This window comes from Globicephala melas, chromosome 8, assembly GCF_963455315.2.
Source record: "Globicephala melas chromosome 8, mGloMel1.2, whole genome shotgun sequence".
Classification (NCBI taxonomy): domain Eukaryota; kingdom Metazoa; phylum Chordata; class Mammalia; order Artiodactyla; family Delphinidae; genus Globicephala; species Globicephala melas.
Genome location: NC_083321.1, coordinates 80,673,589 through 80,696,230, shown reverse-complemented (window position 1 = coordinate 80,696,230; position 22,642 = coordinate 80,673,589). Strand labels below are relative to the sequence as shown.

Genomic DNA, 22,642 nt, shown 5'->3' with positions numbered 1-22,642 from the left:
GGAGAAATAATGAGAGATCAGAAGCAGAAGGACAGAGAGAACGAGGTGTGGAGCAATGAGGAAAGAAAAAGAAAATGAGGGAAAAAAACAGTCAGAGGTTCCAACATAGGTTGGAAAATATTTTGTCAATTCATTTTTTTTCTTCCAAAAGGAAGAAATAATCCTTCCCAAAGGATTGGGAAATCCATTTGCTGACTACAGGGGACTTCCTGACAGTGAACGCAGAAGTTCTGAGCAGCAGTTTCCCAATCTATGATTAGGAGTCCCCGCCCCCTGAATGGAGGAAGTGTCCAGTAACTTTCATTTTCAAGCCTGTGCTCTTCTCAAGGCATCAGGAAGGGACTACGGTTGTTACATATGGCTGGTGAGTAAGGGTCCTTTCCTAGCTGAGGGTCAGGAACTTGGGTCTTAGAAAACACTTATTAATTGCTTTGTGACAGGAAGAAATATACAAAAGGGAAGTGAGCCAATCCTGTGCAAACTAAATTCCTTATTAGCTCTGTGTAACTTGAACGGGGGGACACTGTCTCGGAGATGCTGAAGGAGAGTATGGTGTCCAGATTATCTCAGAGCCAGGAAGAAGTTATTTCCTTTTTTGCAGCTCCTGGTAATCAAAGTGAAGGGTGGATAAAGACAAATAGAGTAAGTTATTTATGTGTGAGAAAACTCTGAAAATTCCTAAATGCACTCTGAAATCTTCTCAGCTTCCTCTTGATTCCATAAAATTGTCCCCGTAATCAGATAAGTGAGTCTTTGAATTCCCACCCCCCCTTACTATATCCTATATTGAATTATGCTCTTTGTCTTTGTAAAGTAACTACATTTTCCTCCCATTCTAGCTGTGGTGCTAACTACTCTAGCACAGTATTTCTTGGATTGCTATCACAGTTTTTAATTGGTCTCCCTCTCTCCAGGATTTAACCCTCCTATCCATACTGCATACTGCTTTCAGGTCACATATCTTACACACAGAAACTGGAAAGTATAAGAGATGGAATCATTGGCTATTTATGTAGCTAGTATTCAGGTATATCATATCACTTCTTTTTGAATTTAGAATTTTATTTAATTTATTTTTTTTTTTATGTAGCAGGTTCTTATTAGTTATCCATTTTATACATATTAGTGTATATATCACTTCTTTGGCTTCATTTTCTTCATTTGAAAAGGAAGAGGTTCAACTAGATCAGTGGTTTCTAAACCTTACAACAAATCTAAATAATCTGTAGACATTAACAAATTTAGATTATTTCCGCCTTCATAACCCCGAATTACTCAACCATGGATAGACTATAAGCATTTATAATCTTTTAAAGATCTACAAATGATTCTTATGTAGCTGGACTAGGTTTGTCTGCAGATTAGCATTGTTAGGAAAGATGATCAGATCCTTATCTTTCAGTTCTTACCTTCTAGGTATTTACAAATGCAATTTTCTTACTTAGGAACATACAATGGCTCTGTATTGCCTTTTAAAAAATGTCTGAACTTGTCAGACAGGTTTTCCTACCTTTCAAAATATATGTATTCACTTTACCATTAATCTCTCTAAAGCATGATTTCAGCTTCATTAACAAACATTTACTTGCATTCCCCCCCCCGCCCCCGCTCACACTTTCTTGCTATTGTGTTTCTTTATTTCTTATTTTCCCTGTAGTGTAATTCTTTCCAAGGTTTCTGTCTCATCTCACACATTTAATTTAAGCTCCTAAAATGTAAGGACTGACTGTTTTCTTATCTTCTTCATGGTGCTCATACAGCATTTGACTGGGGAGTAGTACATTAAATTCACACTCATGGCTGCCTCTTTAGCTAGGCAGGATGACCTTACTTGTTATTGAATTGGAATCAGGACATCATTAGATAATAGATATGATAAACTGAAAAGCGGTAGACAAAAAAAGTAAAGTGACTCAATAAACATAAACTAATGAGTTTGGTTGCCATTGTTAACTAATTAACAACTATAAGGAAAAAAATGTTAGCTTAGGGAGAAACAAGTTTCTCTGGGAGCATATTGCTCTGACACTCAGTCTAGTCTTAAGCATCAGGGAGAATTTCCTAAAGAAAATGCCATGTCATCTGAGACCTGAAGATAAACAGGAAGCAGTTGAGAAATAGAAAGGAATGTTGGGTGTGAGAAACTGTACACATAAGGATCCCTAAGTAAAGGCTTTGTAGAACCTGAAAGAAAGGTAAAGTGTTTAAAATGTAATGAGCAAGGTGGGTATAGTAGCAGAGGATGAGGCTGAATGAGAAGACCTAGATTAGATTAAGCTGAGACATTTCATGGTTACATCTAGATTTTTAGAACACTGACTTTGCTTCATTGAGAAGAACAGATTAGAAGGGGACAAGAGTAGATTTATCAGACTCTTAGAGTAATTAAACAAGAAAGGATGTTGGCCTGAACTAGAGTATCAAACAGTTAGAGAGGGAGAAGTAGTCAGATTCTGCAAATATATAGCAGATAAAATCAATACAGTTTGAAGTGAGATGGAAAATAAGATACAAAGAAAGCAGAAGAGGTTCAGTATCACCAACTTTTACTGATTTGGTGTACTTGACTGTAAGATACCATTAACTAGTACATATAGGGAATGAAGAAGGTGATGAAAAATGAGAAGTTCAGCTTTTAAAAGTTGAGTGTAATGAATTTGTGGGATACAGAGAAGGGATGAATATATGAGCCTCAATTTGGGGATCCACCTTTGGGCTGAATCTATAAATTCAGGGATAATTTATTTATTATTTAAAGCTAATAACTGAAGACATGAGAATGTGTAGATAATAAGAGGATGTAAAGTAAACATTCTTTGGTTTTATTGTTTACCATATTTCTCCCAGTACCACTTATTCAGTCAACACTCAACCTGTTGAAGGCAGAAATAAATAAAATAGAAACCCAGAATTCAGTCAGAGTAAACATTTCATAGATTAACCTGCATGTTGTTCATAATTCTTCAATCTTTCTGTTCTGACATGTGTATACTCTAGTGTAAGACCAGTGTTTCTGCCACCTTTTCTAAGAAGCAGCATTTTGTGACCTCATCTGCAGAAATTTACCCAGTCTTTTCTGAGTCCCTGAATCACTTTCTATTCTCTTAAGTAACTCTTTACCAAATATCATGTAAAGTAGTTTGATGATTTGAGTGGGGAGTCGATTCTGAACCCCTGAGTTTGAATCCCTTCCTACCCTCTTACTAAACATGGTGTACTATTCACACAATTTGGATCAAATATTTAACTAACTTCTCTGTGTCTGTTTCCTTTACTATATAATAGAAATATTAATATACATGTTACATGGAATTTTTATTAACTTTAACTTATAAGATTCATATGAAGCACTTGAGACCAATGGGGCCTCAATGAATATCAACTATTATTACTGAAGCTGTACTATGTTTAACTTTATAGAATATGGTGTAAGAACAGAATTTGAATCCTAATTTGTGTGATCTGGGCATTTTATTTAAATGATCTGTAAAATAGGGAAAATATTAACCATCTCATTGGATTATTGTGAGGGTCCATCATATTAATATTTATAAAGTATTTAGTACAGAGACTTGTAAATAATAAAAATATTGTATATTGCTTTAAATGTATTTCTTTTTAAATCCTAAATGCATAATAGATGTTAGCTGTTATTAAATGAACTGATATTGGGTAACTTTTTATTCATGCTTTGTAATGTCCATGTTTCTTTCTCATAATATTTGCCCAATAAACATTTACTGAAAGGATACTTCAAGACAACATGAACAATGAGGCTGGTGCTTCTGGGGCAAAGTTCTTGTTCAATGTCTTGGTGCATTTTTTTTTAGAATATGTCATTTTGTGTCAAGACTATCTTTATATCTAGATGAACTTTATAACTGTCTTTGTAGATTTAATTAAGTATTGATGAGATACCCTGCCTTCCCATGCACTATCCATTCAAATAATACCTGTGGTATTACAATAAAATACTTATTAATTTGACTTCCTTAATCACCCACAAAAGTTCTAATTATCCCAGACAGTAATATATTAACCTGGTGTCATATTGATCTACCATATTGAAAGATCAGTCATCAGATTATTTTCAATTCTGAATATTTTATTGAGACAAGATCAAGTAAAAGGAAGCTTTGTATTTCTGACAAGGCACACACAACAAAAAGCCACTTAAGATTTTGGAATCTGTGGGCAAAGAGCTCATTACTGGCGTTTTGGATGACTTGGTGGGAAAAAATGTCCTGAAATTGGAGGAAGAGGAGAAGAAAAAAATTTATAATGCCAAGCTTGAAGACAAGGCACGGGTCTTGGTGGACTGTATGCGACAGAAACGCCATGAAGCAGGTCAAATCTTTGTTCAAACCTTCCTAAACATAGACAAAAATTCCACCAGTATAAAAGGTAAGACTGGAATTATTTTCAAGGGATATCTTAAATTTTTCAGATCTACTTGGCTCCAAGGCTGCTCCACTGTCCTCTAAGTTCCCCATCCTCCTATTACTAAAGTATAATTTTCACTAAACCTATCATTGTCCTTTTAGAGGCCACCTTGTCATTTGTGGGAAGGTATCTAATTTCCAATTAGCTTAGAAGTTGAGTCCTTGTGTTTAGGTTGATCATAGAGATCGCTAATTGTAGAGACTTTGTAGTAAGGGATACCTGGAGTTGAACTCAGGTTTCTGTCACTTTGGACACTATGTGACTTCATTCAAGTTTCTTAACCTCCCTAAGCATCAGTATGAGCATCTGTGAAATGGGGACAATTTCAGTCACTTCATCACAGGCTTTGTAAAGCTAGGAACATAATGGCAGACACAGATTGACAATTCCTAATATTTTAGCTCCTTTCTGGAACTCTCCTCTGAACTCCAGATATATTTAGCTCTAGCTGCATATTCAGCATTTCCACTTGAAGGTTCCACTGGCTTCACAAAGCTAAGATATATAAAATGAAACACTTTATTCTCCACATCAAATCTATTACACTTCTTTCCCCTGTTTATCTCATTAGACAGGACTATAATCCACTGAGTTTCTTAATCCAGATCACAAATGTTTTCTTCACCAATGAATAATAGCTCTTAGCAGAGTGCCAGAGACATAGCAGGCATGTAATGAATATAGGATGAATAGGCAAATGAAGAACATGCATGTAATAAATATTAGTTACCAGAATTATTTTTAGCTTATAATATTTAAATGTTTACTGTGCTTATTCATTTCTGTGAGTTACAAAATATGATCAGGAGAATACTTATTCAATATAAACTGTCCAATATAGTAACATCTTTCAAAACTTCACTTTAAATGAATTATGAATATTACTAGAGTCTAAATATCCTCAGATCCAAGTTCACCAGTGATGGACTCAATTTGGTATAGAGTTTAACCTAAAATTCCAGCCTGAATACTAGCATTTATCAATAATGATAAGCAATAATAAACAACATGCAACATAACTGTAGAGACCTCACTATAGCAAATAAGCTTTTTCAATAATCCCTTCTCTATGGAGAAGGGACACTCCCACCAGCAGGAATTATACACTAGTCTAATAGATGTCCAAGATTGTGGCTTAGGCTATGTTATCATTAACATTTAAGTTGGTCCTTGTGCAGGTTTATTACTTTCTCTTAAACCTGGGATGGGATAAAAACAATTTGGATTTAAAAACAAAATAAGAGAACAGACTTGTGGTTGCCAAGGGAGAGGGGTGTGGGGGAGGGATAGATTGGGAGTTTAGGGTTAGCAGATGCAAACTATTACATATATAATGGATAAATAACAAGGTCCTACTGTATAGCACAGGGAACTATATTCAATATCCTAAAATAAGCCATAAAGGAATAGAATAGAATAGAATAAAATAAAATAAAATAAATAAAAACAAGATCAGAGATAATTCAACAAATGGGAATCAGAATTGAAATAAGGGGAACTTCAAAATGATTTTAGCAACCCCAGGAACTAGAATGAACCTTAAACTGAAATAACCTATCCCATCAGCAGAGTCTGTGGCAGGCAGGTGGCAGGTATAGACCGTTTCATGAAGTATCCAGTAGCCCCCTGAGTTCTACTGTACATGGAACCTCCAGAGGAATCTCAGGACACCTAGAGTATACTGGCCCAGGAGAACAGGAAGCTTGGTGAGTGGGGCTATTAGAATATGTAAAAGTCCTAGCCAGGCCTTTTGGGCATGGATATAATTCAGAGGGTTCTTAATGAGATACTGAGGAAATGGAGTGGGGGATAGGAAGAATCTAAGCTATTTGTTTCAATTATTTAGCAGTATATGTACATACTATGTGCCAAGCACTGTTATTCAGTCAGAGAGATAATTACTCAAATTCCTACTTGCCAAGGGAGAAGGACTTGTCTTATCTAATATCAGTATCTTTAGTTTTGTTTCAGTTTAAGGGGTTTCTTGAGCATTTCATTAGGTAACAGATAAAACTCAGATATTAAAGTTTTTATCTAATCTGCTTATTTTCTTATTTCTTTTTGCTGTGCTCTCAGGCCCATGGGTACTCCTTTTGAACAGCAGGCTACACTATATTACATTGTAATGAAACGATTCAGTTTCATGATAATTTTACTATTAGACATAAGATAGTCTAATTTTCAGTTTTCTCTGTAAATAGTGTATCTATATATAGACATATAATGGTCATTAGGAGATGACATTTATTAAATTCAAGAGTACACCAAACTTGTCAATGACCTGGAAACAGGAGACTTTCAATGACAAAACATACCCTCTGACCAGGGACTATCCCAAGACCCTGGACTTCTTCACATTGGCAGAATCTTCTGCAGTAGGAAAGGAGAGTATGTGTCAGTACTTTATCTACAGAAATAAATGTTAAGACAGTTTGGTAGACTTAAAGACATACCATTTGCTGTATCTCCAGAGCTTACATTTTTAGCATACTTTTTAGAAAGACATTTATAAAAAAATTTTATTTAAAAACTAATGGAAACAAATAAATGAAATTGAAAAAAATTATAAAGTTTAAAAACTGAAAAATTTACAGAAGATAATATTGCCTTTCTAATTAAAATAAAATAAAATAAGAGACTGTCTTGGTTCATTCATGTAAATGAACATAAAGGTTTATTCCTTTCATAGACAAAAACCTTGTTATGTTAGGTCTTGATAAACCTCTTCTGATTTTTATTTATGAGGAATCTCTTCCTTCCTTCTCCAAGGGAGGGCTCTGGACTTTCCCAGTCTCTTGCACAATCTTAGTCAAATGAGGCCAAACAGTTTCAGAAAATATTACATTTCTCATTTCCAACAAGGAGAAGTTATTTCCTCACATTTTAAAACATGGGTTGAAAATTTAGGGCTGGTTATTCAGCACTTTGGAGGCAAGGACATTCAGAGTAATGTAGCATCTCTGACAAAAAAATTGTACCTTCGACACTGGATGCAATACTATGATTAATGCATAGCATTTCTACTTTAAATAGCTGATTTCACAACTCGGTGAATCATTGAAGCCTATCTCCTCCGGAAAGGTTAAGAATTCACGCTGAGGTTGCTGAAAAAATAATACCTGGTTGGTACAGGATTTAGGATTCTATTAAGTATTTGAGTGTGTATGTGTCTGTGTTTGTTGTGTGAATTAGGAGTGGACTTGAGATGTCATATTACCCAATATGATAGCTACTGGGCACACGTGGCTTTTAAGTGCATAAATTGTGGCTAGTAACAGGTTAAAATGATACTATTTTGGATATATTGTTAAACAAAATATATTGTTAAATTAATTGATTCTGTCTGTTTATATTCAATGTGGACATTAGAAAATTTTAAATTGCAGTGCCCTCCCCACCTGCAGCTGAGGCCAAGTCAGGAAAGAGCAACAGGCATCTAAAAGCACAGGAAGGCAGAACCTGTGAGATCTGACCTCAGCTCCATCCCCAAGAAATCAAGTGGTCCAACCCCTGAGGGACAGACCCCAACAGACCCCCACCCACCAGTTTTTTCTCCAATGTGCATAGATCAGATCAGGATGAAGGGAGGAGGCAAGACTCTATCACAACCTATGTGTTTGGGGTCAGGTGTCCCCCAACAGGTTTGTCTGTGTTTGCACCTTGTCCTGTGTCTGAGGTGCTGTGGCTGTATCCTCCTCCTGCCCTGGGATATTTGTATCTCCTGGCTTTGTAATAAGTGCTGCATACTCTCAAAAAAAAAAAAAAAGTGACTCAATGTGAGTGTGACTTAATTCTATTTCTAGTAGATAGCACTCTGATAAATATTTACTAAATGTACTCTTGCTCACAGACAGTAGAAAGTCCACACAGATGAGTAATACCCTAGAGTAAAACCACTGGAAAAATCAAACTGTTTTCATGAGTAAAGGGAAGGCTAACTTTGACCCTAAATCATTAAGGTGTCTTCTTCATAATATCAAAATCTATTATTGCATTTTTGAGTGGATCTGTTTTTACTACCAAGGATTTCTCCCTTCTTTCCCAGTCGTAATACATCTGTCTCCTCACACACAGGTTAGATACAACTATAACCCAACATGTTAAAAATCTTTTTCCCAGGATAACCCTTTTCTGTCAGTTTTCTTAGGTGATAACTGGGTCACATCGTCAGATATCACAATTTATATTATGCGATGTATTCTGCAGCTCCTGAGGAAATCGTGACTGGACCAGATGAGTCAGCAGAAACTACAGATACCCTCAAGCTTTGCCCCCATGAAGAATTTCTTAAACTGTGTAAAGAAAGGGCTGAAGAGGTACTGTGCTCTGTACAGGAAAGAGAGGAAGAGAGAAAAACAATTGCTTTCACTAATTACACAATTTCTTAAAGCATTAGTTACAGAGTGGCTGGGTGGGACAGTGGATTCCTTTTTCATAGATGCTTTGAGCAGGAAGAAATCACATGGCTTCACACAGATTCCAATTCTCTTTCAACCCTATGATAAAATACAAGTCTCTCACTTTTTTCATTTATTTGTTGTCCTATATATTTGGGATTTATTAGAATTTTAGCTGTAGTCATAGAATCAAAATATTTATAAGATAACATGGCTGAGTAGTAATTGTTTGCATTCCAGTTAAAAATTATTAACACCTGCAAAACACTATAAATTAAAATAGTACCAGAATGGGCTTCCCTGGTGGCACAGTGGTTGAGAGTCCGCCTGCCGATGCAGGGGACACGGGTTCGTGCCCCGGTCCGGGAAGATCCCACACGTCGCGGAAAGGCTGGGTCCGTGAGCCATGGCTGCTGAGCCTGTGCATTCGGAAGCCTGTGCTCCACAACGGGAGAAGCCACAACAGTGAGAGGCCCGCGTACCGCAAAAAAAAAAAAAAAAAAAAAAAAAAAAATAGTACCAGAATAATGTTACCCAAGGCAAAGGATCTTTATTTTTAGCTGGAGTCAATGGCAAATATCTCCTGGTTTTTACAAAATTTGATCTGAAACTTGATTGTTAAGAAAGATTTGACTAGGTGGAGAAGAAAGAGGAGAAGGAGAGGGTAGGAATTGTTCTAGTCTCCTGAAGATTCTCGAGTAACCATCACAAATATAATTTGGATCATTGTCTGGGCTTTTGAAAAATAATTCCCTTCCAATTTGTACTTCCTTCTATTGTCGATTCAATCCATTACTAAAAGAGAGAAGACAGTGTCTTCTGGTACAGGATAGGAGAGAGGACATCTATGCAAGCCCTTAAAAGCAACAGTGATTGGTGTATGAGGGTTTAAGAGAGATTTAGGTAAATCAAACTCACTGCGTATCAATTTCCTGCAGATCTATCCAATAAAGGAGATAAAGGCCCGCACTCGTCTGGCTCTCATCATATGCAATACAGAGTTTGATCATCTCCCTCTCAGGAATGGGGCAGCCCATGACATCATGGGAATGAAGGGGCTGCTTGAGGGCCTTGGCTACAGTGTGGATGTGGAAGAGAAACTCACAGCCAGGGTAAGGGCCCCTCACCCACCCCAAACACATACATATTCAACACATATCTTCCTAACAAGTGAACTTTATAATATTAAGCAAATAACTTTAACAACCATAGGTCTCATTTGTGTGTGTGTTGTATGTGTGTGTGTGTGTGTATCTAAGTGTGTGAATGTGTGTTATAAAATAAAAATATTAAGACAGGTGAAATCTATATCTCTTTAGATCTTCAAATATCCTCAGTTCCATAAAACTGTACAAAAACTGATTGGCATATGTACCCACAAAATTCTTAATTCTGAAGTGGGATGATTGAGATTCAGCCCCAATATTTCCCAGAAAATTCTGGAGTAATGAATGTTAGCAGGAGTGTGATCACCATATAAATACTGAATCCTGACTGTTCCAGGGGCTATTTTGGCATTGGGGATGGGTCTGTAAATGAGACAGAAGGTTCCCAGCTCACACTGATCTAGGTTCACTTGGTGGGGGGTGATCAAACTATAAGCAAAACAGAACATTTCAGAGATTTGATGTATCTGTGTGTCTCTAAGATTGAAAAGAAGTGAAAAGGAAATGAAAAGGAAAAAGGAAACATAAGAACAAATTGGTGAGTGAGGAGTAATAATGTTTGATGGAATGGCCAAGAAAGACATTTTGAGGAGGTAATATGGGATCTGACACATGACTATCAGAGACAAGATAACTCTGGAAAGATGTGAATGAAATATATTCCAAGCAGGCTCGACTACAAGTGAAAAGTCTGAACCTAATATGAAACTGGCACTTGAAAAGTACAGAAAGACCAGTGTGACTAGAGCCTAGAGGAGGAGGAAGAATGTCAGAAGGGAGAAGTATACTTACGCCACAAGTTTTATTTTATTCTAAGTATGGTGGGGAGTGCCTTAGAAGGGAAGTGGTATGATACATTTATTATTCAAGGTTTTTATTAAGTAATGAGAGAAAATACAGAGATGAAAATGAAAGTATATAACGACAATAAGCAAATGTAAAATGTATTGGGGACAGGTTATATAATGTCAGAAGGAACAAAAAGTTGAACCCATTGATCCATTATAGAAATAAAAATAAAACTATCATCAAGTAACCACTATGTAAAGCCACCATTATTGGAACGTTACAGATGTTTCTTATACTGATCATAATAAATAGGAGGTCAGTTTAATTTTAATGCTTGTCCTGTTAAAGTAACACTTTGCAGTCTTTTTCAGGATATGGAATCAGTGCTGTGCAGATTTGCTGCCTGTGAAGAGCACAAATCTTCAGACAGCACATTCTTGGTGTTCATGTCTCATGGCATCCTGGATGGGATCTGTGGGACTATGCATAGTGATGAAAACCCAGATGTGCTACCTTATGACACCATCTTCCGGATATTCAACAACCGCAATTGCCTCAGTCTAAAGGACAAACCTAAGGTCATCATTGTCCAGGCCTGCAGAGGTGGTAAGTTCTGAGATGAAAAATCCAAAAGTCATAAAGGTGTTTGCAGAGGACTGTAGTATGTTTTGTTTCTAGGGGAAACAATCTTAAACCCCATCCAGTGAAAATAAACTAAATTGAATTATTAGGAAATTCCAATTAGGGGGCTGGTATCATGAGACTCTGTTTTGTTAGCTGAGAAATTTCTGTTCAATTTGATTCAAGGTAAGTGGTGAAAGAGATCACCAGAATTCTCAAATCAAAGTTAAACAAAAATATTCCAACCTTGGAATGAAATCATTTAAATGACAACTTTACTTGTAAATGTTTTACAGACATTTTGACATTCTCTGGCTTGAGAATAATTTCATTTGAAAGTCAGGCTATTATGTGATAGCAGTATCTTTTTTTTTTCTCATATATTATTGAAAGGGAAATGAATAAGTAGATGAGGGAAACTGGGATTGCAGTGACATTTTTCTTTGCTTTTTTTTCCTGACTCCCAGTTCCCTTTTAGCTTTTTGGAACAGTGTTTGAAGATGAAAAGCCAAAATAATTTAGCTATAAAATGATAACTATGCTCTGAAATTATGCAGATAAGGCTTTAACTTCTTTGTTATTCTCAGCAAGTGGGTTCTTCCAATTCTAAAATGCTGTCACTATTAATTGGCATGTTGCTCAACAACACAATAAAAAGGCAAACTGTTGTATGTGGGGTGGAGATACACCTGTATGTGTGTATGTATGTGTGCACATGTGTGTGTGAAACTGGTTAGAATAAACATTGTAAAAGAATGAGGTGGGCAATTGTAACAGTCATACTGAGGGAGACACACAGTGTGTAGGAAATTGATGTCTCTACAGCAAATCATGGGGAATTGTGGGTCAGTGACTCTCCAGCAGCCTTGGCAGACAGCTCTTCACAGTCACCTGAGAACCTGGAGGAGGATGCCATTTACAAGACCCATGTGGAGAAGGACTTCATTGCTTTCTGCTCCTCAACCCCACGTATGTGTCTTTCAATTGCAGACATGGATTTGTGGGTCTGAGGCTACCTCTGAAGATTCTAAAAAAACAAGATAAGCTCTGGGCAGCAATTATTTGACGCAAATTTTGAATGCTGTCAATATATTTTACTTATTCTTCACTTTTAAAAATTGACTTTTATTATATGTTGCACTTTACAGACAAAGGTATAGTAACCATTAAAACAACCTAATACAAGAAAATCCCTTTACCATCACACTAGTTAAAAACAAATGATTGATTCAGTTTTCTATTAAATCCATTCAACATTTTGAGTAGAGTTTTTATGGATCTAGGGACTGATGGCCATTTCTCAAAAATTATCAACTCCAAGCCATTTTCTCCATATTTCCCATCTGGTACTATTTAGAGTGGTATCCCAGCAAGAAGGTGGATGCCCTTTTAAAGGAAGAAGAAAATGATACAATGGGACTTATTAGGCCTACTATTAGGGGAACAGTATCTAGTCCTTGAACTTTAGGTAATCATCTTGAGAAGCCTTATATCTGAGGGTTTCTAATTTACATATTTTTAAGTACTTTTACCACTTTATGCAGGTATAATTAACATACAAAAAGCTGCACATATCTAATGTATACAGTTTAATGAGTTTGGAGATAAGTATATACCTGTGAAATTATTACCACTATCTATACCAAAAACATTTCCCTTCCCTCCAAAAGTTTCATTAGATCTTTTTATTTATTTTGCTCACTGTATTGTGAAAGACATCATGGTATATAATCTGTAAACAATCACCTATGTGAACATGAGGAAATTCTTTAATCCTTCTGAGCTTCTATTTTTCATCTGTAAAATGGGATAATTACAATTATCTCTCAAGCCTCCTTTAAAAGCCAAATGAATAAGCATAAGTCACATAGTAGAAAGTCAATTCCCAAAATACAAGGTAATCACTATGCAATGACCTACAGTTTTGATGAGCTGCTTCTTTAGTTCAACTTCTTTATGGAAAATGAGTTAATGAAAGGTTGTAAGTTCTTCCCCTAAACATGTCAAGATAATTCCCAAGCTATGTTTTAAAAGACAAAAAATGTAAAAAAAAAAACATGGTGAAGGCCACAGCCCAAGGCTTACCATTCCTTATCGTCATAGATAATGTGGCCTGGAGAGACATCACAAAAGGTTCTCTCTTCATTACTCAACTCATCACATGCTTCCAAAAATATTCTTGGTGCTGTCATCTAGAGGAAGTATTTAGAAAGGTAAGCTCCTCTCTCCTTTTCTAATCATGTATTTGTTCAGGAAGAGTTTACTATTATTTGCCTTTCAAGTGACAATGACAGATTTTTGTCAGACAAACGAAAGTAGAGTGGTACTGGTTTCTGTAATCCATGTGTTTAAAATCTGATTTACAAAAAGACTATGTTAATGTACCACAGCAAAAGATCAAAATAGAACAAAATATTATAACATGTGAGCTTGTGTGTTATGGGCTATAAGTTCTTAAAATTCAAAGAATGGAAAGTATTTTGGATTAATTTTCACTGCTTCATTTATTCAATAAATATACATTGGATGGTCTACTTGGTAATGGGTTATATCTTCATGACACAGGGGTAAATGAGACATATGTGACATAAGGCTACCTAGAAGTAACATTCTTGTGAGAGAGATGGGTACTGAATAAGCAGTCCAACAACAACAATAAAAAGTGTGTGATACAGGTTGTGATAGGATCCAAAAGAGAAAGTCCTAGGACACATGAAAGAGAATGTAGGAGAAAAATTCTTTGAATAGAGTGGCCCAGAAGGGAAGACTTGATACTTCTTCCCCAACTCAGGACATTCCTTATTTACCCCTTCCTTCCTAATTTATTTTCCTCCAATAGCTCTTACTACCACCCACCCAGTATATATTTTGTTTGTTTATTGTCTGTATTTACTCACTTGCATGCAAGCTCATGAAGGCAGGGATTTGTTCAACACTCAACAAGCTGGAAGGGAGGAATTAATATTCACTGAATAAATAAATGTATGAATGAGTGAATAAATGTCCCTCCTTTTTTAGGGAGAAAAGTATTGGTATTAAGAACGTGGGAAAGTGTGGTTATTTTTAAACTAAAACCATAAAGAACAATAGCACTCCCATGGGAAAAGAAGGATATACCTTTAGTAAATTGGAGAAGATTGCATTGTAACCTGAGTCACAGTCTCTGTGACTAGGAGCTTAGGAAGTTAAGTCCTATTGGATGAATAGGATTTAGACATACTTTCAAGGGAATTCCTCAGAAGAGATTAGAAATAGTGGATCTAGGTAAGTAGGATCTCATTGATCAGTCTACAGAAAAATACTTCAGAGCTCATCTTGATGGTGAATGTGAATATTGCTCATCATTCAGGCTTTAAGGACAAAATCCTGGGATTTTAACCTTATTGAATTGAGGAGTTAACCTTGTTAGAGTTTGAAGATAGAGGATCTCTGAGGTCCACTTTTCATGAACGAACACCAAGGGATAATTAATCATCAGATCTGTAGATCAGAAGTGGAAACTAGGAAAAAAATGCAGTTTGAAAAGACTTGAATTAGGCATGAAGTGTGTATTTTGAGATAAAGAGCATATTCTGACATTAGGTGTCATTTCTAAGGGGTAGGGTAGCAGTGACAGGGAATAAGAATGTCCAAGGGCTTGGTTCCATCGATCCTAGGAGCACCCTTCATTCGAAGAATTTTTTGGCTCATTGTGCAAAACATATTTTGAGAATGCATAAGAGGTACGTATCAGCCAGAACCTCTTTTTGTTTTTAGGTACAAAAAGCATTTGAAAAACCAAGTGTTGAAGCCCAGATGCCGACCATTGAACGACTCTCCATGACAAGATATTTCTACCTCTTTCCTGGCAATTGAAAATAGTAAGTATCAAGAGTTTTTGTTGGCAGGCAGAATAAGTGGGACAGTGATATTAGTAGTGAGGTCCAATGACCAATGACAGCCTATTGCTTTAGTAGTCAAATTAGTAAATTAGTATTCCTTGTTTATGTAGTTTGTTGATTAGTTGCTAATTTTTACCTTATTTATATGCATCTGGATCCACCCCTCCATCTCTACAATCATCAATCAATAAATCAATCAACCAAGAAGGTAAGCCAAATCAAGACAGAAAGTAATAAACAGTGAAGGACACAGGGTAACAATTATTAGCATAGACATGTACTCATGCTTCCATTATTACTTATATTCATGTCTCTCTCTCTCTCTTTCTTTCTCTCTCTCTCTCTGACACACACACACACATTATTAGTTACCAAATATTGCCTCAGATTAAAAAAAAAAAAAAACAGAAAAAAGAGGTGACTGTAGAGAAAGCAGGACTGTGCTCCTCTGAGTGCAGGTGTCATATTACTGATACTGAGCTACCATTACTATACAGTATAAAATGCACCCTGGAAGAGTTTGTGTCAATGAAGACCCTGGTTCTCTGACTGTTCTCACAGTGTAGATCACAGAACATTCTGAGTCAGTTCTCAGATTCTTTTTTTTTTTTTTTTTTTTTTTTGCGGTACAAGGGCCTCTCACTGTTGTGGCCTCTCCCGGCTCCGGACGCACAGGCTCTGCGGCCATGGCTCATGGGCCCAGCCGCTCCACGGCATGTGGGATCTTCCTGGACCAGAGCACGAACCCGTGTCCCCTGCATCAGCAGGCAAACTCTCAACCACTGCGCCACCAGGGAAGCCCCTCAGATTCTTAATTACTGTTCAGAAACCCCTTCAATCACCCATATTAACACTTAAACAAAAAATTTTTGGTCAAATTATTTTGTGTTTATTGAGTTTAGACCCAACAATTATTTACTCACTCATAACAGCTTTATATCACACTATATTATAAGCATATTCTTAATCTCCCTCTCAGAAACATAATTAAGTTTATATTTTATAGTAAATTTTATCTCAATTCTTGAAATATTTACCCACCATCTTCTACCCCTGGTTTCTGACACCCTGGCTACATAAATGCATAGATACTTCAGCAGAATAGCTTTGACTGCCTAATTAGTCCAATAGAACCATATTTGGGGATTGAATTATTTATTTGACTAATATTTATCACGCACTTACTATGTTCCAAGTTCTGTTCTAGATGCTTGGAATGTACCAGTGAACAAAATAAATGGAGTCCTTGCTCTCAGAAAGCTCATACTTTAGTGAGTGGAGACAGACTCTAAATACACAAGCAAGTTAATATATGTTAGAGAGTGGTAAGAGCTAATAAGAAAAAATAAAAAGGGCTAAAGAGACACAAAAAGATGGATACCGGGGCTTCCCTGGTGGCGCAGTGGTTGAGAGTCCGCCTGCCGATGCAGGGGACACGGGTTCGTGCGCCAGTCTGGGAAGATCCCACATGCCGCGGAGCGGCTAGGCCCGTGAGCCATGGCCACTGAGCCTGCACATCCGGAGCCTGTGCTCCGCAACGGGAGAGGTCACAACAGTGAGAGGCCAACGTACTGCAAGGTAAAAAAATGAAAAAGATGAATACCATACTGTTATAAATAGATTACTCAATAAAGGCTGCTTTGAAGTAATGAAGTGATTTGAAATCAGAACAAAGAATGGATAGAGTAAGGGAGTGAACCTTATGGCTCTAGTGGGAAATGAATCCCAACACCAGAAATAGGAAGTACGGATGCCCTGAGGCAGATGTGTGCTTAAGACTTTTAAAGTACTGCAAGAAGGCAGCTGGCTAGAGAATAAGAGTGGGAAAAATGGCAGGGTAAAATTCAGAAAAATGGTGAGAAGCTTGATCACATGGACCTTGATGATCACATGTAAATGTTTTAAAATCTTTTATCCTAAGTGAGATAGGAAACCCTTCAAGAGCTTTTGAACAGAGAAATGATATAATCTAACTTAGATTTTGCAAAGATCACTCTGAGTACTTTTTGATGAATAGACTACAAAGGTCACAGATAGAAGCCAAGGGAAATGGCAAAAGCATATGGAAGAATCACAGTAAGGGTTGGATTGAAGGCTTCCAGGGATCACTATCTTAACCGTCTGTTCTTTTTCTCTTCTTCAGAAAATCACAGGAAGTTCAGCTGTTTCAACTTCAAGAAGCACTTTTACCAGTACAGAACGCATGTTTAACCTTTTGTCTTTCAGTGAAAATGAAAACAAATGAACTGTCGTTTTGGGGGGTCTTCTAATAGAGAATAGAATTTCAGTTAAAATGGTGGATGTATGGAAATGAAGTGGAAGAAGCAAACTGGATTTTCTAGTTTTATTGCATATAATATCTGCACTTCATTGAGTAAGGGGAACTGGTCATGACTTGCCCTCAGCAATAGGGTGAAAGGAGATGGTGCCCATCTGGAGACAAGAGCTGTAAATTGGTCAGCTCCTCCTTTATACACTCATTAAGCCCCAGGCCTAGAATTGTGCAGAAGAAGTTTCCTAATATATTATTTAACCAACATCATAGCTTGAGTTCATTTTTTTCTTCAGTAAGTTATGATTTTAGCAAATTATGCCTATGTGTCTTTCTTCCCATCTATAAGTTAATTTGCTTTCTTGTTGATTATTTTCTTTCCAGATTTCTGCATATTTCCAAGCTTCAGGAAAATTTTATTATTTAGCAAATATTTGGTTATTGTCTAAAATAAATTGGGCTTTTGATTCAAGATTGTGTAACTGAGTATGTTTGTATGGAAAGACAAATATTATTAGATAAAGAACAGCAAAGAGATTGGGGAGTGTCAGCAATGGAAGAGGAGAATGTTAAAATTTCTGGAAGGGTGAATCTTGGTAGAAGAATTCTGGCACATGGTCATCTGAGCTACTAAGTAAGGAGATGTACCACTTCTGTTACATACACACAGAATTCTGAATAAATATTTTAGTACATGATGAACTGCATTAAAAAAATAAAAGGATTCTCTAGATGTCAAGTACAACCATAATAGGTAATATTTATTATTGTATGTCAGGATTATTTTAAGGATTTTGATTGTTATAAGGGATTGTGTGTATATAAGTAGCTACTTTAACCCTCATAACAGCCCTATAAAGTAATCACTATCAATATTACCATTTTACAGGTAAGGAAACAAAAGAAAATAAAGCTTAAGTGATGTGCCCAAAGTTACACAGTTAGGAGGTGGCTGCACCAGGATTTCAAGGCAATCTGGCTTGCTCTGGAATCTGAATTATTAACCACTGTACCACCTTACATCTCCAAAGCAAGGAGAAACTGAAATTGTATGGGTTTGAATACAATTTAAATTTAACTTCAGTTAAATTGAAGTTAACTTCAATTAAAGTTAACTGAAGTTAACTTCAGTTTAACTTCAATTTAACTTCAGTTAAATTGAAGTTTGAATTGTAAGGTTAACTAACACTACAAAGATTCATGATGTTTAGGTTTCTGGACTTCATTTGTCCATGTGGAGACATGAGTACATCCCAAAGTTCAAAAATATACAGGGAGAGACTTCATTCTCTGACTACTGCATGATAATATTAGAAACCTAATAACATAAAGACTGCCACACATTTCCACATAGTTGGAAATAAGAACACACACAGATAGTATATACATATACAAACATAAATTATGAAATATACATAAACACATATAAAAAGAAGAAAGGAAAAAAGTATAAACTAAGCATTCAACTTGAGAAGTCAGAAAAATACTGAACCACTTAGAAAATAGAAGAAAGCAAATAATAAATATTAAAAAGAAAAAAATTATGAGATGGTAACAAAACAAAAAATTGAACAGATCACTTAAGAAAAATCCTGGTCCTTTAAAAAAGAATGGTCAGATAGCAGACGTTCAGCAAGATTGAGTATGAAAAAATAGAATTAGCACAAAGACAATATTAGAGATAAAAAAAGTGCAACAAATAGAGATAAACATAAATTTTAAAAAAACCATAAGAGAATACAATACATAACATAGATGGAATTCTAGAAAAAGTGAATTAACAAGATTAATATATAAAGAAATTAAAAGACAAATGGATCAATAAACATTAAATTAATTACTTTTTGTCATATCTACTGCAAAAATAATTAACAGATCCAAGTGACTGTAGACAAATGTCTTACAAAACGTTTAAGAAATTGATAAACTCAATTTTACATAAATGCTTCCATAAAATGAAAAGATAAGTGAACTCCAATTCTTTTACAGATCTAGTACAAAACTGATATGAAACTAGAGAGGTAGAAGCAAAGTTAGAAAAATACAGGATGATTTTTCAGGAACATTGATGTAAACATTCTAAATAACATGTTAGCAAAGCAATTCTAGCCATATATGAAACATTACTAATATTTTTTAACCAGCTAGTATTTATTCTGGGAATGCACTTATAGTTTGATAATAAAAATAATTATGATAGCATTCCTCAAAATAAGAGATTAAAGGGAAAATTGTGATATTTTAAGAAGTTTAGAAGGCATTCAATAGTATTCAGAATTTGTTCATAATAAAAAAGAAAAACAGAGAGAAAAGCAATCCCTTAATCTAAAAGCATGTATCTAATAAAAGCCTATCAGGAAAAAAGGAACAGAGTAATAGCACTTAATATGAGAAAATCTATAGCTTTCTTGTACAGAAATATTGAAGTATTATCTTTAGATAGAAATTCAATTTTGCACTAGACTTCCAAGACAATAAAACCAAAAGTAAAAATATTTGGAAGCCAAGAAACAAAACCATCACTATTCCTGAAAAATATGACATTATTTATTGAAAATTTCTTAGAATTAATATATAGTCCCCACATTTGCAAGAATTGAGTCAATATACAACATTTTATAGCATTCTTATATTCAAAAGACAACCAATTAGGAAGTACTTTTTGCTTTTTTAAAGCCTCTCTTTGCAAAAGCAACAAATATAACATACTTATAGAAAATTCTAAACAAATAGTTGCAAAGTATATGTGGAAAAATATTTTTTTAAAAACATTGAGTGATATAAGAGAAGATTGACTAGAATGAGGGATAGATCACCATCATTGATAAGACAAATAAATGTAAAAATATCAATTTTCTACCCATATTAATCTATAAACCCAACAGAATCCCATAGAAAATCTAACAGAGTATTTTCTTGAACTTGACAGATTGTTTATACTGTTTGTTTGGAAGGTGAGACAGTAAGAATAGATAAGAGTAGAAGTGACGGTCATGAGCAAAATTCATGTTTTGAAAGTAAAGTCAACAGACTGGATAAAGTTTTGAAAAAAAAAAAAAGAATTACATGTTCCACTCTGAATAACCGGAACAATGAAATTGGCTTGAATAACTGTAAGAATAAAATGGAAAACACTCTCAGAGGAGGTAGATGGGAGGTGGGGGTTGAAGTGTCAAGATTGAGATATCTACCAGACATTCAAATAGATGCCCGTTGACATTGGCTATATGAATATGGTATTCAGGGAACAGGCATAGGCTGAATGTTAAAATGTTGGGTGCCTTCCTATACATAAACAGTATTGAAAACCAAGATACTGGATGAGGCTGCTAAATAAGTGAGGAAAAACAGAGCAGAGACAAAAGATATGAATTAACTGGCAAGCGTTACTAGAAGAAGCAGCCAGCTGAAGTAGCAGGAGAATCAACACAGGGTTGTTATTTGAAAGGCAAATGAATGAAGGCTTTCAGGAAGAGGTGAAAATATTACTGTGAAGTGCTTCTATAGGTCAAAAAGGCTATTGGGGATTAAATATTTAATTGGACAATGGGGAAGTCACTGGTTACATTAACAAGAGTCATTTTGGTAGGGGGCTAGAGACAAAATGGTGATTGGAGCTGGTTCAAGACAGAATAAAAAACATTTGGAGACAGCAATGATAGACAATGATTTTGAGGAGTTATGGGGAAGTGGGATCAGAGAGGATTTTTTAATATGGAGTATTATAATGTATTTTTATGGTTATAGTGTTGATATGAGTAAGTGGGAAAATCAATGATGTAAGAGAGCAATGTGACTATTGTTAAACAATGTCCTTGTGTAGGTGAGAGTGAGTGAATAGAATGAAGAGAGTGATGGTTTGGCCTTAGATAGAATTACAGGAGTGAAGGCCAAGTATAGGAGACCAGGTAATTGTGAGTTAGTAGATCTTGAGACTAGAAATATTCTTTGGGATAAAATTATTTGGGAGATTGGACCCAAAGAGAAGGAAGTATAGTCCCAACATATCACTTTTCCAGACAGATTACAATATGTACATAGCCAAAAATAATGTAAATGTTCTTCATTGGTTCTTTAACATTTGGTTATTATAACAGACAAAGCACAGAAGGCTTGGTTGTGGATACACAAGTGAATGAAAATCTTAATAAGTTGACAATGTAAAATAAAAATATAGGTTAAAAATATTGGTATAATTGGAAGTGAGAAAAGACAGAGGAGATTGTATGAGGGTAAAAATCTTCAATTTACGTAGAAGAAAAGTAAGCTACTGAGCAACACTGATGGAAGAGGAAATGAGGGTTAAATATATTATTTAATATTTAAAAATTGTGATATCAAATATTAGGTAGAATAAGATGTAAATGAGGCAGTGTAAATGAACTGCATCTCATTTTTCAAGGTAATCAATGGCATTGTTTGTATTTGATATATAAGAAAATAGAGGGATAAAATAGGCAAGTTATTGAGAATTCTGAAGATTACCACTAGAAAATAAAAATAGAAATCATTTAGGCAAGTGACATGTAGGATACAGGATCGAAGATTGGGAGCGATACTGCAGAATATGTTTTTTATTAAACACTTTGCTGTACTACTGGATTATTTACCTTAAGTGTGCATAATTTGACAAAATATTTTAAAATTATAGTCTATCAACACTTTAATACTGTATAGTCATCAAAAATGAGATAGTTCTTTATGTCTTGACTTTTTTAGAGGTTTGTCATACATTGTCAATTTTTTAAAAAGCAAATTATTGATAATATGGGAAAGAAGTTATAGGTAAATATGTGTTTATCAGTTATCTATTGCTGAGCAACAAACTACCCCAAACTGCAGTGGCTTAAAACAATAAACATTTACTATTGTTCACAAGTTGACCAGTTCACTGAGTGGCTCTTGTCTTTGGAATTATTCATGTGTCTGAGATCACCTGCATGTAGGGTAAGCATCTATACTGACATTGTTGGGACCTACTATATTTTTGGAAAGCATCTGGCTTTCTAAAGTGTAAATACAGAGTGAAGTAAATCAGAAAGAGAAAAGCAAATATCATATATTAATGCGTAT

At 35.4% G+C, this 22,642-nt stretch overlaps 1 protein-coding gene across 3 annotated transcripts; it reads left to right on the top strand.

Annotated features, from left to right (window-relative positions):
• The first annotated feature begins 323 nt into the window (after nt 1-323).
• Nucleotides 324-18,046, top strand: LOC115841645 (caspase-13). Of its 3 annotated transcripts, XR_011377631.1 has the most exons (10): nt 326-364; nt 4,153-4,404; nt 8,650-8,759; nt 9,779-9,952; nt 11,167-11,401; nt 12,242-12,385; nt 13,520-13,629; nt 15,173-15,277; nt 15,453-15,505; nt 17,441-18,046. XR_011377631.1 is itself a non-coding variant. In XM_030835823.3 (9 exons), the coding sequence occupies exons 1-8, from the start codon at nt 358-360 to the stop codon at nt 15,269-15,271; spliced, it is 1,131 nt and encodes a 376-aa protein (XP_030691683.1). In that variant the 5' UTR covers nt 326-357; the 3' UTR covers nt 15,272-15,276; nt 17,441-18,045. The 3 variants fall into 3 exon arrangements, 2 of the variants coding, with proteins under 2 accessions (XP_060160463.1, XP_030691683.1); XM_030835823.3 differs by lacking the exon at nt 15,453-15,505 and having other exon boundaries at nt 15,173-15,276; nt 17,441-18,045; XM_060304480.2 differs by lacking the exons at nt 4,153-4,404; nt 15,453-15,505 and having other exon boundaries at nt 324-364; nt 15,173-15,276; nt 17,441-18,045.
• The last annotated feature ends 4,596 nt before the right edge of the window (nt 18,047-22,642 follow it).

Bases quoted from the DNA above. Each gene is read 5' to 3' on its own strand.
- LOC115841645 (XM_030835823.3), top strand. The intron at 4,405-8,649 runs GTAAGACTGGAA...TGTATTCTGCAG, and splicing joins AAATTCCACCAGTATAAAAG to CTCCTGAGGAAATCGTGACT. The intron at 8,760-9,778 runs GTACTGTGCTCT...AATTTCCTGCAG, and splicing joins GTAAAGAAAGGGCTGAAGAG to ATCTATCCAATAAAGGAGAT.